Raw genomic sequence first — 16,390 nt, 5'->3', positions numbered from 1 at the left:
ATCATGTAGACATTATGCTAGTCAGATAATTCTAGATTCTTTCAAAGCAAAGAGTGCAGTTTCTTAAATTATATATACAGTAATTGCTTTAAAATGTAATTTGATGTTTCTGAAATGAATCTTTAGAATCCTCCTTTTTAAGTGTAGTGGGGGCATGATTACTAGCTCTTTACTTGACAGCTGCATCAAGCAAATATTTAAAGAGCAGGCAAGGTACTCCTAAAATAAGTAAAGAATTGATTAAAGATCACCATGATGCTAGAGCAAAAACCTGGTGTGATTTATGTTTCTTACTGGTCTAGCACCGTTATAGAATTAATAAGTGTTTTTGAATAAGTGAAGTAAGTTTAAGTCCACAGACTTTGATTCATAACTAGTTTTAAAAGATTAAAGTTATCCCTTCTCATTTTAAATTCTGGAAAATTCGTAAGATGATTGGGATGAGAAGAGACACTATATTTTAAAAAGTACAATACGTTTGAATCTGGGCTTTATGTATCTGCTAGCCAAATTTTATAATTTAACATAATTATCAACATTGGGAAGCCAACCAATAAAAGATTACCGAGTTGAGAATAACATGTAACTTAGATTAAGCAGACCTTATGTGACAACACGCTAATGAGGGTGTACCTAAGTAGGGTTGTGCCTGAGGCTGTACCTAGCTTCAGTTGAAGGCTTTTTCCAACTTTGAGATTCTGTGGTTATGTTCTGGAATTTTTTTATGATCACAGAGAAGTAGTCTTGAAAAGTGTACAATGGGTAAAATGCTTTTGTCTCTAATAACTAAAGGTAACCATGTCCTTACTATTGTAGATATTTGTTAAAATAAGGCTGGAAGATGCAGTGTCCATCTATAGAGATCTGAACCCAACAGCAATGTCTTTTCTCAAAAACAAAAAAATAAATTATTATATGTAAGGATAAAATCAGAACATAGAAAGTAGAAGAGCAAAGAAATAGAGATATGATGTTCCTTCATTCTTATAGAATTGGGTTATGAGATATAAAGACTTAGAATAGTGCTTGGCACATGGTATAGCCTAATTAAGTATTATAATTCTCTTTTCCAAGTTTAGGAATCTTTTGGGATAGGTGCTTAGTTTGAGAATAAGTGTGAGGGAAATGAAAGAGTAATTGCTGGATGGAAGAGTTGAAAAGAGTTGAAATGCAGTTATATCTTGTTTTCTCTGTATCTCTAATTTCAGTAACTAAGCAATTACTTTGTAAGCAATCTTTAATATTATACACATTTTTGAAAATATAAAAAATAATATAGGCAAAAATACATACAGAAGTTCTTTTGTGTTTACTCTTATCCTAGAAATCCTCTAATGACTTCACATTGAACTTAGAATTAAATCTAAACTCTTGATCATGGGCTACAGAATCCTACATGATCTGGTCCTTGGTTACCTGTCTGACTTCATCATGTACCAGTCACTTCATCTTAGCTAGACTGGCCTTGTTTTTGCTGATCCCAGGCTCTACTCTATCATTTTGACTAAAAAGTTGTTTCCTGGGTGATGCCATTCAAAATTAGCCACACTTCTTTACTACCCTGTCTACCTACTTCTTTCATAGCACCCTGTTGTTTTTCTTTTTTAATTTCTTAGAACTAAGCATTATATGAAATTTTCTTACTCATGTTAGTTTGCTTATTAGGTGTCTTCTCCCCCACCCTGCCCTGGAATGTAAGCTACATGAGAGTAGAGAACATCTGCATTGTTTGCCACCTTATGCCTAGAGCCTAAAACAGTTGTTAGCATATACCCGGTTCTCAAAAGGTTATGTAAGTGAACTTGTTTATTGACAGGTAAGAAAAAAAGAGGGAAAAATCTCTTATTAAGCCATTTAGATGACCACTGTGAATATTTTTATATATTTATATAGGCTTTTCTTTGTGTGTACCCATGCATGCGTGCACACCCACACCCACACATACACACTTAAATATTTGCATATATATTTTACAGAGAACCGTTCTTTATATCATGTGTTTGAATCTCACATACCTTCTACTTTACAGTAGACCTTTCCCTAGTTCTCTACATGATGAACAGCTTCTGTGACATTAGAATGCTCTACAGTGAGGTCTTTTCCTTAAAAAGAGGCTTTGAGTCTGGGGGCTGGAGAGGCAGGGCATGAGGGGAAAGGTCTGGGAGTAGTAGAACAAGACAAACTGTTTAATTTTCCAAGCAAGTCATGCGTTTTTTAAGTCCAGAGGTCCTTTCCCCACATATTGGTGAAAATCAAGGAATCATGTACCCTACTGCCCTGAATTACATTTTTTATTATCTTTTCATCAAGTTTTTGGGAGACTATAATGTTTGAATGAATGTTTATTGCTGAAATCTCTTCATTCCCTCCCCCCATATTTAAAAGTACAAGCCACTTGTGTGTATGATCTGGTAGAAGTGCCTGTTGAAACAGAAGGACCCCTCATTAGTCAGTGTTTATAACTAAATAAAAAATCAACAGTCTTTACACCCACATAGTAAAGTCCTCCTTGTACAGAAAGACACATATTATCCCTAAAATGGGAGAATGAGTCTTGGCAGAAAGTACTTTTGAAGAAACCATTACTATTAAGTTAAAGACTATTTCAACTGTAATATTAAATGTTTGGATTAGGAGATGTATCGCTAAATAGGTTACTCCCTATGCATTGTATAAGACCAGTGACTACTAGAAGTCTTACAGATGTTAATTCTTCCAGTTAGTGATAGTGGTATTTCCACATATGTCTTTAGTCCACAGAGGATAATTTACTTTTTCTTCCTTAACATCTACCAAACTTCTGTTTGCTAACAAACTTAGAAGCAAGACCATTTTTTATGAAATTTTCTATTTGAATGATTTCTTCATTTTCTGACCTCCTACACTACCCAATTTGGCACTTGATAGATATTGTTTTCTATTAGTTTCTTGTCTTGCCAGCTGGATTTTAAGTGTCTTGGTGGGGGAGAAATGTTATTGTAATGTTTTTATTTGTCCTCAGTAGCATTTTACAGATACTGAGATATAGGTGATTATTTTTTAATTGATTTCTTCTAACCCGAGTCTTTCAGTTTCTGTCACCTTTTCCCAGTTACCATGTCTTTCCCTCAGATTTCCCACATGTAGCAGAGGCATAGTCATATGCATCTAGATAATCATTCCATGAACTGAATAATCACGATTTAGTCCTAGTTTGCATATGTAATTGCTGTTTGCAAAATATAACTTTTTGTTTCCTTCTTTAAAAATGTCTGCTGTTTGAGCCTAACTTGAGCCATCACATATCTAACGGAAATCAGTTAAAAAGTAGTGAACTTGGGATCCGAGTCTAAGGTTCTAATACAGCTGTATAACCCTGACCAAGACACTTAATTCTCTACCTCACCTTTCTCACCTGTTAATAACAGTTATTATTTTATAAAATATCTGTTATATGCTGGGCATCTACTAGGTCCTCACAATGACTCTGTGAGTTAGGTTAGTAAAGTTGCTAGATGGTAATTACCATTACAAAAACTAGAACTCACAAAGGTCAAATAACCCCTACCGAAGTTCCACTCTAATAATGGCAAAGCTGGTGTTTAAACTCAGGTTTGTCCAATTCCAAAGCCCATGTTCATTTCATAAATGAAGAACTAAATTAAATGACTTCCAAGTTCCCTTCTAGTTCTAAACGTTATGGCTTCCTGCTATTAATGTTGTTGTTGTTTCAGTATGTACAACTTACTTCTTAGCCTTTAGCCCTTTTCTCAAAACTTTTTGGTTGTGACTAAATTTAAGTCATGACTAATTTGCGACTTATTTAAGAAATTAATTCCAGAATTTTAAACAAACCTTGCAACAAAAGGTTATTTTAATACCCAAATATAAGATTGATATACTACACCTATGGAAAAATTGTTTTCTAGTCAGCTAAATGTATTTGAACATCACAACCAGCAGGAGTAAATATGGAACTTCATAAAGAAAGTAGAAGAGTGAATAGAGTTCTAGGTCTGAGAGACAATTGATTTCATCCTTTTTCTATACTTGCTGTTTTATTTTTCTTGAAAACAACCTTATTTTTATAGTTTCCCATGGTATTTTCCTTACTTTGCTGAAGGGATTACTATAAAGCAATTATAACAAAATTTTGAGAAGAAACTTTTGAATGTGAATTCAACACACTTACTGATAGTTTATTTTGGATTTGAAGCAAGAGATGTAAAGATTAATTGATTTCTAAAGAAGTTAGGATAAACTCCAAAGTGACTTACTTTGTCAATTATTGCAGGTATTGCTTATCTGTATAGAGATATTATAAGAAACATTTTGGTACATGTGTTAAATCTGATAGCTCTACCACAATACGAATTTTAGCAGATCAGATAAGCAAAATTCCCATCTTTATTGTTTTCTTCAGTGACTCTCATAAATAAAACTCTTAACTTGCATTATTGTGTCAAACTCTGTAAGTTTGTATATTTATATATTGGTGTGTGTGTGTGTGTGTATACATATACATATACATATACACATACATATATATACATACATATACACACACACATACCCATATATGTATACACTTGCACATATGTTTATCAGGTAACTAATTTGGCCCAATTCGAAGGGATGAAAAAAACCTTTACTGCTTGAAATAATATTGCAGTTTATTTGTGTCAAATCTTCAAGGATTTTATTTTTGCAAAGAGAGTTATAAATACCAGAAACTTCAAGAAGAAGAAAAAATTTATAAAAGTACCACTCCTAAAATCATAGTTATCTTAAAAAATATTTAAACCAGTTTGAGCTATATTTTGATTTGCATTTTGATTTACTAAGGCTAGAATTTTGTATAAGCATTCCCCACCTCCCAAACAAGTTTATTTTGAAGTTATATATATTTTAGTATTTGTGATTTTTTTTCTAATATAGTAATATTTCAGTATTTGTTTACGTGGATGATAATTTCAAACTAAATATGGCTCACCTTGTTTTGTTTTACATGTTTTCAAAAAACTAGTTTTGAACTAATTTCAGTGTGAGTTCTCAGAGTCAGACCTGTGTATATTACCCTATCCTGTGTCTTAAATTCAGTGGAGGAAGAAAAACATTTTCTTAATACCATACTTCCTGCACCTGACAAATACTACGTGCTAAATAAATGCTTAATTAATGAATAAGACTGGAAAATAGCTTACCGATCAATACTGCCACCTACTTGCATTAGTGAAAATGTAGATGCTGGGCATACATATTATTTTAATTGATAATACCTGTGATATGACAGACTATTAACTTACCAGTTTCAGTTGTGAACCTTTTAGTAAGAACTCACATCCCAGAAAGTTAATGACAGTGGGTTAGTGCAATTTCAAAAAGTTTGTTTCAGCTTCAGTATACTTGGCATTCCTTTGATGTTGAAATTTTGAGCTGTCTCTAATTTAAATTCTGTGCTGGGCAAGACAGCCAATTGTTGTGGTAGTTAGTTTTTCTAGTGTAATACTAGAGTAAAAAATGTTGTCATGATAAAATCACTGACGTTTAACCACATAGTATGGAAGTAAATTTTTAAATGTTAGCAAGATAATGAAAAGAACCAATAATATTGTAATCTCATCAATTCTGATACAACAGATAAGACTTTTTAGTACTAAGTATAACATATTTATGCTTTAGAAAAATGATGCCATGGTTGCTACTATTTACTTGTATGGCCAGTTATTCAAAAACATTAATTATTGTTATGTATCATTTTTCTACTGTGTCCTAGAGTAAGATGGGAACCTTCAAGGAGTAGATAGTAGTGGAGAGAAAGGTATATAAAAATACAATTATTTTTGGGTATGATGAGTGTAATAATAGAAGAATTTATTTTCAATGGAAATAATTCTGAGACTCAAGGTGAGGGAAAGTATTCTATCACTCCTTCCATTGTTGATACTATGTGTAAAGGCATATACTTCTCTGAAGATACATGATTCAGTGAAGACTGCTTTACTTAAAGTTTATATTTTTCTCACTATTTACAGGTAGAATAGTTTTGGTTTCTGTCCATAACTACAACTTGCCCTTCTAAAAACTTAGTCATCCCAACTAATTGCTCAGAAAGAACCGTTTCTCTTATGCTAGCTCACAGGTTAATCATTCTACTGCCTTATTTCCCAGAGGCTTTGCCTCTGAGGCGGAACATCTTCATATCTTTGTACTATTTTTTAAATTAATTTATTTTCTTTCTTAAGTTGCTGCTCTCATCCATTCTTCTCATACATGTAGCTCAATGAAGTTGTGATGAGATGAGCATTGAATCTGAGTTAGCAGTCACTCCCCTTGCTAATAGATTTCCAGTAAGGCTTACAGGTTGTCAGTCAGCACAAGAAATATTTTTTTATACAATGGGAAATTTATTGCTTAGCTGAAATTACATGAAGATTTAATTTATTGTAGTGAAAATATATTTAATACATTGAGTAGTGATTCTAAAAAATTGTATGACAAACACAAGTATTGTCTCGGCTATAATGGTTGACTAGTCTTTTTTTCAGTGAACTTACCAGTTAACATTCTAGCATGAAGCATAAAATACTTTGTTTCCTAAACTTATTTAACATAGATTATGGACTGATCTCAGTTTTGAAATGTTTGTCTACCACAAGAATCAGAAAAAATAGATATGATACGTATAGGCTTTTTCATTCATACTACTAAAAACCTTAAGTCTCTGAATAAAGTTTTAAATATCTGTATTTTAGGGGCACTTGGATGGTTCAGTTGGTTGAGTATGGGACTCTTGATTTCGGCTCAGGTCATGATCTCAGCATTGTGGGATTGAGCCCTGCAGCAGGCTCTGCACTGAGCATGAAGCCTACTTGGGATTCTCTCTCTCCCTCCCTCCCTCCCTNTTTAGCCAAGACTTTCAGAAATAGGAATGGAGAATGCTTTTATTTGCTTTTGTTCATATATATATATATATATCATGGTGAAGTTAATAGATCACAACTTTCATTAATAGAACTTTAGAGAATATTGAAAATTATTTCTATTTGAAATCTGGTTAGAGATTTAGTTGACTAGTTTTGCTTGCCAAATTCTTTATTCACAGTTCAAATTAGTATTGTAAACAGGATGATGGGGAGAATTATTGAAATATTTGGGAAAATAAAATCTTCATGAGTACTTATATAATGTTTATACATTCTCACTCAAAGGGTAAATTAATAAAAATAATTGTCAAAGGGGACCCATGGAATATGGGAGTGTGGGGTGTTGGAAAGTCTTTTCAGTGTATACTTTTGATTATCATTTTGATTTTTGAATCATGTAAATATTTACCTATTCAAAAATAAAACATGAATATACATACCTACATATAAGTATATGTTTGCAAGGGTCAGATTTTCCTTTAACTTCATACCATACAAAGGAGCCGTGTAACTATAAGAGCATTCCTTTGAATATAGAAAATTATTTTCTTCCTTAAATATCCTAGGTTTTGAGGAAGTATCTCTGGTTTATTAAAGTTGGTCTGTGTCCTCACCTGAGTAGACTTAATTTGAAAAAGTTACTTCATCTAAAGAGAGGACATGATTTCAGATGAAGTCAAGGTATACACTGTTACATGATTGATGGGCTGTTCATTTGTCCTCTAATAAGCTGGTTACCACTGACAAATTTTAGAGAAAATGTCAGGTGTTCATTTTGTAATTAGTTTCTTCAGATGGCCCAGAACTGAGGCTGATGGTATAGGGGAAATCACTTTTTTTGGCTTTGTATTTTTTTAAAATCTTGAGTGCTCTGAATCTTATAACAAAAGTGTTTATGGGTCTGTTCCTAACAGTTGGATTTTTTTTTTCCCTAAGAGAGATTTCTCTTTAGAAAAAACTTTCCTTTGAAGTAAGCTAATTGTTTATTTAGAAATTTAACTTTTTGCTGGGTACATGTACATATTGTTTTTGAGGGTAAGAATTTAAGAGTCAGATTTTTTTTTAAATACAATACATAGAATATACTTTCCAGAAGAATCCAAGATGTACATCTTCATAAAATTTTAGATTATCTTATTTCTGTTTTTTAAAGTAAAAGACATTACACTAACTTAACGTCTTTTATAAAGGTAAACTTATTTATTTTTAAAGTTATGATACCATGTTATGCAGCATTTAGAATCATTTTCCTAATGAAAGTCATTTGTTAACTATAGCAGAGAGTATTAAAATGTAGTAAGTCCAAATATTATTTCTTTTTTTCTGAAGAAACTTTTTAAGTACTTAAATAACTATAGGCACACAGTTTACTTGTAATAAAGAATGTTAATGGGGAGGGTAGGAGTTAATTAACTAGACCCTTAATAATGGGCCTTTCTAGTCCAAGGAATCTTATAATTGCCTCCCTCCTAAGCTAGTTGTGTAGCAAGTTGCAAGATAAAATATCTAGATTTGTGAAGTAGTCATTCTGAGAAAAAGGTTGCCTTCAGGCAAACTTTGGTATTTATTATTATGTAAAATGGCTTTTTAATGATAAGCAGTACACATTGTCAAAGTAATTTTGTAGGTAGAAGTGCAGTACATCCTGTTTACTCAAGATTAAATGAACAGATAAGGGTAAGACTCTCCAGTGAGCCCAGTTTTTGCTTTCTTTGGAGAAATAGAGTCTTTTGGCCAAACTTTGCACGCTTAATACTAGTCTGATAGTCTTAAGAAGATATTGTCATGATTACCAAGAATTGATGAAGTGTGTGGTAATTTTCTTGAAAACTATATTTTAAATGAAGGAAATGGAAAACGGAATATTTTCATTAAATGCTAATATAAGAAGTATGCAGGTTAAAATATAACTTATTATATAATTTCTGCAAATGCTATATGCTCCAAACTGGTTTACTTTATTGTACCCCCCCCCCCAAAAAAAGAATATTTAATTTCTCCCTCTGGGATTGCTCATTTTGTATCTCCTAAGCTACTTGAAAAATGTGATCGCTCTGTGCCAGGACTGCAATAGGATAACAGTTAGTGGAAATAGCCTGCCTCGCCTCTGTTGGGAGGACTGGATGGAAAATATATTCTATTTTCAAAATGTTTCTGAAAGCACTTATTTGTGGAAAGGATGCTTGCCATTTAAAACTCTTCAGAAATGCAGGTTTTACAAAATACAAAATAATCTCCTGAAAGTTTGAAAGGGGAAAGGGGCTGTCGTGTGGGGGCGGTCTCATTTGCTGCCCACATCCTCCCTCTGTTCAGTGCGTTGTGTGCTTACGGGTTCCCTGGAGCGGATCACCATATAATTGATGTGCAGTCTGCATTGCTGAATCCTGGACTGCACCATTCTGTGTTCAAGGGAAGATGTAATCTGATCCCTCTGCTGCTGAGGGAGGAATCTGTTCAGTCAAGGCTTTGACAGGGCATAGTCTCCTCCAATAATCTTCTCGGTTCTCTCTCATTATTCCCTCGAGTTCTCCTCAGTCAAGCTGCATGTATGTATGTGTGTCCCGAGAAGCGGTTTGATACTGAGCTGCATTTGCCTTTACTGTGGAGTTTTGTTGCCGGTTCTGCTCCCTAATCTTCCCTTTCTGACGTGCCTGAGCATGTCCACATTAGAATCTGTGACATACCTACCTGAAAAAGGTTTATATTGTCAGAGACTGCCAAGCAGCCGGACACACGGGGGCACAGAATCACTGAAGGGGAAAAATACAGAAAATATGGGTTTCTACGGCACACTAAAAATGATTTTTTACAAAGTAAGTAATCTGTTTTCTTCCTGTGTTGTATGATTGTGTGTGTGTGTGCCTGCCTGAGAAGGAAAATCTGTATCATCAGAGATGGCTGCAGTATCCTCTAATTTTGGTGGGTGGCTAGATGGCTGGTATTTGGTTTTATATCGTGAATGTAAGCAAGTAATGCAAAGACAACGTTTGCTGTAAACAGCTTTAAATTTAAAATAAAATGTGTGTTTTAATCCGGGGATTTTTCACTAAAATATATTTAGACTTTAGAAATGTGGCTCCGTTAAATGCTGACCTGGAAATACTCTACCCTTAGTTGGCTTTTAGTGAGTCTTTTGCCTTTAATTTTTCTGTATCTTATACATATTTCTTCTCTTTTTCTTTAGTTGACTCTTTCAAAGTCTAGAATCACTAGAATATCTGGGACTTATATTTTAAAAGATCGTATTTACTTTCTGTGCCTCTTAAAAAATTGCAGAATTAATGTTTGGTTCTAAAGTCAGATTTTTCAGTAAACAATATAATATTTAAAAGACTTCTATAGTCCTATAGAAAGTGCTTTATTTTGTAAAATATTCTGAAAATAAAAATACTTTCCAAATGGTTCCCTTGATATGTATTTTGGGTATTTTTATCCATTGAAGGGTTTCTAAGATGGAAATAAAGTTTGCTTTTGGTGGCAAATGGCATTTGCACCAATGTGTATTTACAAGATACCCAGGGAAGTTCTGAAAGCCAGTATCACAGCTTAATTAGAATGACTATCAAAGTTTCTCACTGTAATTTTGAAAATAAGAATCTGTGCAAGTTATTAAAAAAGCTAGATCTTTAAGGTAATCTGTACCAACTGACCTTCCTGATAGATACAGTTGCATGTATGTGTACGTGTGTGTCTATAATTTATATATATGCCAGCACGTGGCTATCTATATATTAAACCCTATATATTTATTTTTGGTTTTTATTAAAATTATCTGGAGAAAGGAAATGATGGTTTTTGAGAGGAATCACTTTAAACCAACGTAATGAGTACAGAAACTTCTGAAGGATTGAATTAAGACCAATTCCATTTCTTTCCAGTAGGTATTTCTTGAACTAAGACATAAATTGTGAACAAGCTTGCTGTACCCTCACTCTAGCTCCTGATACCATAAGATCATCACTGTATTTTGGAAGACTTTTTCATGATGATAAAAACAGTCTTTATTACCCATCTTGTGGTTCAAAATTTGTGAGAGTCTTGATGGTTCTCTTTAGTATTTATAATGCAGCATGCTGTTTTATGATGTTCCCATGTGAGGCAATAGGTGAGAAACTAAGTCTGCTGCAAAGCAAGGGTTTTTACCTTATTCTAAAAATGAGGGTAGCTCTCTTATCACTCTGGGGCTTCCTCCTACATGTAATTTTCCATAGTACAGTAATTAATTAGCAGACACAAATCTGAGGGGGTTGTTAAATAGAAAAAGTTGAATCTTATCAGATCTTATTTTCTAGTTTTATAATGTATCTATAGTCAGATGACCTCAGTTAATGGATGGTAAAATGTAAAAAATAAATATTTCAATATTGATATTGACAAAATACAATTCTGAATGTATTTACACATATATAGCATAAGGAAATACTTTAAAAGTATAGATGTTGGATATACCTTACAAGGATGTATAATTCGTTCTTTTTAAACATTTTTGGTGATGTTGCTTTTCAAGTTAGAATATTTTGTCCTGAGTGCACATCAGTCAATGAAGTTATATTCTGTGTAAATATCAACTGATGGCTTTTTTCCACCTTTATTATACCACCTCCAGACCTCTCTCCTGTTACAGATTTACTTTTTTACCCTCTTCATTGCCCATATTCATTGCTTTATGCCTCATTATAATTACTTTTCAAGATCATCTTATATACATTGTTCTCTTTACACTTTTATAATAAATATGTGTTTTAAATTCAGTTACTGTTACTTCCATCCGGGTTTGGAAATTTTGAATTTTGTGGTCTGTTTTTTCTTGAAATATGTTTTCAAAGGAAAATGATGATCACTAAAAGAGATAAGTTAAATATGGTTTTTTAATGTGTGTATTAACATGACATTTCCCCCTGTGTTCTTAAACTAGAAAACATGAAAGATATATCACTCTCAAGGAATATGTATGATGAATATCATTTTTAAATTACCATATGCTATTCTTCTGGACAAAATATTTGTGGGTGGGGAGTAGTCACCCTTCTGGTCTTTAAAGAGTAAAACAAAGTAGAACTAGTAGAAGAAACCATAGAACATTTATTTTCTACATACATTAACTATGCCTAATTGGTGAAAATTTAGGCTTATGAAAATTTAAGAATTTTTATCTCAATAGTACCAATGCTAATGTGAAGCTATGATAGTTGGACAGGTGATTTTTTTTTAAACCTATCTTATTTGCTTTACCTTATAGATGAAAAGAAAATTGGACCATGGTTCTGAGGTCCGCTCTTTTTCTTTGGGAAAGAAACCATGCAAAGTCTCAGAATATACAAGGTAATATTAACTATAATTGATTTTCTCATGATTCTTATGTTTCTTTAAAGAGTTGATGATTCCAAAAGCATTTCTTCCAGTTTATTCTCATAGAATTATAATGTTACTGGTACTGGTTGACTCTGTAACACATTTTGAGATCACTAAACATTGAGAAATACTTAGTCTTAAATAAGAAGAATGACTACCACTGTAGCTTATATTTTCTTACTAATACTTTGAAATAAGACACAAGCAGTTCTCTTATAAGCAAAAATTTTAAATCACAGTTTTTAAGGAATTCTAAAAAGTAAGTTCTAAAATATGAATATGAGCAAATATATCTTGTTACTATAGCAACAGCTGCTCTAGGGTAGATATTTATATATGCAAAATTGAAGATACATTTATTAGCAGTGAAATAAACCTCACAGTTATTAACTAAATCTTCCTGTGGTAGAAACCCCTTTTATTTGCTTGGTAGATCTTATGTTTTTAACACATACATATCCACACCAGTAAATTAGTTTCCATAACAACGAAGTACAATTGTAGTCTTGTTTCGTGCACCATTCCATCATTTTTTGGATTTTGCATCAGTATAAAACTTTTCCCACTCTCACGCTAATTAGGCTAACTTAAGCACAGTATCTATTACCCAGCCAATTAAAAATGGCTTTGGATGTCATTTGGAATGTGGTATTTTAAGATTTAAATGACAAAAGTATCTTCAGAGCTTTTTTAGTCTTTTCTTCATAATTGTCACTTCTTCAAATCACTGATAGAAAGTTTGCTATAGAAGCCCTAAGAACTTCATGATGGTTAACATTTCTTCTTTTTTCCTTAAATATTTTGATTTAGAGTTATGTTTATTATATAAGATGCATTAAATTTAACATTGCTCAGACATAAGTTTCTGTGATGGAGCAGTGCTAGAGATTGCATCTCTTTTTTTTTTTTTTTTAAAGAAAGAATTTATATTTCGATGTCATTAAGTTGTGGCAAATACTTTTTTAAAATGCTCTCCTATGAAATTTAGAAATCGTAAAATTAAATAGTTTTATATGCAAAAAATGCAGAGATCATATAGAGGTGAGAAATAAAACTGTCTCTTAGTTATTTAAGAAATGCTTTCTGTGTGGGTTCCCATGTTAATTGTTCCCCCTTAGTTACCCTTTGCCTGTCAATTTCACCGTGTTTGGCACTTCCACCAGAGGGTGTGGGGTGATAGAGAGACACATGAAACTCTTCACCTCAGTTTTGCTTTTTCCATCTAGTCTTGATCAACTATTTCTTAGATGAGAACATTGAATTTAATGTTAAAAATGTACTATTTTTAATGTATAGATTCTAGTGAACCATGTCATTTTGGTCTTCTATTAATATGGCTGATACCAGGATACGGATATTAAATTGTTCAGTTGTGTTTAAGGCAGCTTGTAAACAAATGCTGAATTTTTACTACAGAACACATTTTATGAAAGTTTGTCTTTAGTTGCTCACTTTTTATATTGAGAAAGCACCTAAAAATGTGCAAATCTTTTAACATATAAATTAGCAAAGCAAACCAAACCACGTACTGATTTCCATGTCTTTTTTGAGACTTTGTCAGTATATATTTAATGTTTTTTTTTTTAACTTTTTTGACAGATTTTCTAATAATAAGAATGAAACTATGATTTTCTATCTTCCTTATTAGAAAATTTATGATCATATTCTATTTCATTTTGGAGAAGAAAATAGAGCTTACCTTTGAAATTTGATAGACAGCATGGGTGCCTGGGTGGCTCAGTCGGTTAAGCATCCGACTTCAGCTCAGGTCATGATCTCGCGGTTTGTGAGTTTAAGCCCCACATCGGGCTCTGAGCTGATAGCTCAGAACCTGGAGCCTGCTTCGGATTCTGTGTCTCCTGCTCTCTGCCCCTCCCCTGCTTACGCTCTGTCTCTATTCAAGTGTCTCTCTCTCAAAAATAAACATTGAAAACAAAAAGAAATTTGATAGATGGGAAAATAGATTTCATTGTTGTATGTTAGAGATTTACCTTGGATGTATAATGTTAAAAGGCTTAAAGATGGTAGATATGAAGATTTCTTTATAAAATCTGGTGACTAAGATACATTTTGTAACAAAATAATGAAATACGCTGGATAGAAAAGAATTGAGGGTGTTGTTTCATTAGTAATTTATCAGAGCTTAGATATTCAGCTAATAGGCTATAATTTGTATGTTCTTCAGATATAAAACACTTTATTATCATAGCTCAGTAAACTGAAGATTATTTTACAAATGTAATTATGAGTCTTCCTGAAGTTTTTCATTTCAAATGTCTCCAAAATAGAGATATTCAGTATTTACCTCAATTAAATAATTTAATTATGTATTGAAATTAGAAAGTAAAGTTTAATATATTAATAACTTGGTTATAACTACTTTTTCTGCTACTAGTCATTTTTAGGGGACTTGGACAATTTTAGAGATAGACATCTAGTCTTAACTCTTTGATTTTACTGGTGGCAGAATTGGAGGTTTATTTTCTTTAATGTCTCAGAGTTTAAATGATTGGATACAAGTGTTCAGATGATCTCATTTTTTTAGATTTTACATATAATTTAGTAGGGTTTCAATACTTACTGTTTTGAATAAATACATGTCTAATAAAGGCTTATTCCTGTCAAATGTTATCTAGACTAAGCCTTACAAATAAAAATAGAAAGTTGGAGAGAAAGAGATAAATATTATAAATAATTTAGAAAACATCTGAGTTGAAACTTAAGGAATAATGTGTGTAGTGAAATGTCTAAAATATATGAGCACACTGCTGCTATATAGGAATTTTTTAAAGCATTAGTAAGTTTCACAACTCTTTTTATAAAGGAAATTTAAACTTCTATTTAATTAAGTCACTGAAGACCAGTCATAACAGAGTAGAACCTGTATCTTCTAAGGAAATATTTTAACATTTTTTGTATGTGTCAAGAAGTTGCAGTTTTGCCATAGAGATTCTGTCATTTGGTGGCAGTTAGCATTGCTGGGATAATAACAGGTGGCTATGTAGGAGGGAGGAAACCTGCTCTAAGAATAGCAGAATAGATTTTGTATATCCTTGCTCTCTGGAAATAAGCAAATAAAAATAATAATTCTATTGATATTTGAAATATGCCACATCACATGCTTTTTAAAATTAGAGCCAATTATTCTTAATAAATACCTATCTTTGTTTCCACTCTTGTGTTGTTTTTGTAGTACCACTGGGCTTGTACCATGTTCAGCAACACCAACAACTTTTGGAGACCTGAGAGCAGCCAATGGCCAAGGGCAACAACGACGCAGAATTACATCTGTCCAACCACCTACAGGCCTCCAGGAATGGCTGAAAATGTTTCAGGTGACATGTCTAAACACAGTGCTTGAAATGCTTCACTTAATTGCTGCAAAAAGTAAAGGATTATTCAGCCATGAGAAGGACCCTTACACGCTACACCATGGATGAACCTTGAAAACATAATGTTAAGTGAAAGAAGCCAGACACAAAAGGCCACATATTGCATGATTATATTGACATGAAATATCCAGAACAGGCAAATACATAGAGACAGAAGGTAGATTAGTGAGTGCTCTGTGATTGGTGAGGGGATGTTGAGACTAACTGTAATAGGTATGGGATTTCTTTCTGGGGTGATGGAAGTGTTCTGGACTGGATAGCGGTAATGGTTACACAGCAAGACAGCCATTTAAGTGTACATTTTAAATGGTGAATTAGATGTTGTGTGAAGTATATGTCAATAAAAAATGCTCCTGAAAATAAGGGGGCTCATTTTAATTTTTAAGTATATTAATCAAGAGAATCCAGTGCTTATTTTGTATTAGTGTGTATTCTTTTTGTTGTTGTTGTTGCTTTTTGGATAATAAGACCTTTCTTCCTTTTCTCTTTTATGTTGGGGTTTCCGAATGTACTTCTTTTCCAAAATTTATTGCTTAGAAGTTAAACATTTAGGAGTAATGTAGGAACTCTGCTAATTAGTCACTGGTGGTGACTTACCCATCACTGTTACTCTAGTAGCCTCCAAGATTTTGATACAGCTTCTCTTCCTCACCTCCATGCTGGGGTGTGGCCTATTGTGTTCACATGCTGATTACTGTATTTTACTGGCATTTAAATTCTTTGCAAGTTTGTTGGGAAGAT

The 16,390-nt window shown here is 32.9% G+C and overlaps 1 protein-coding gene across 3 annotated transcripts in view; it reads left to right on the top strand.

Moving 5' to 3' along the window:
* The window catches only part of FBXW7 (F-box and WD repeat domain containing 7), a 224,627-nt gene that overhangs the window by 184,140 nt on the left and 24,097 nt on the right, over positions 1-16,390 (top strand). For 2 of the 3 annotated variants that reach the window (XM_077770909.1, XM_077770910.1), the window contains 2 exons: positions 12,145-12,227; positions 15,451-15,592. In XM_077770909.1, coding sequence (XP_077627035.1) covers positions 12,145-12,227; positions 15,451-15,592 — 225 coding nt within the window. Of the gene's footprint in view, positions 1-9,337; positions 9,719-12,144; positions 12,228-15,450; positions 15,593-16,390 lie in introns of those variants that run through there. The other variant, XM_077770912.1, reaches the window with a different exon arrangement.

The sequence above is a fragment of the Crocuta crocuta genome, unplaced genomic scaffold (assembly GCF_008692635.1).
Source record: "Crocuta crocuta isolate KB4526 unplaced genomic scaffold, BGI_CrCroc_1.0 scaffold166, whole genome shotgun sequence".
NCBI lineage: Eukaryota > Metazoa > Chordata > Mammalia > Carnivora > Hyaenidae > Crocuta > Crocuta crocuta.
This window is presented reverse-complemented; position numbering and strand designations above follow the sequence as displayed.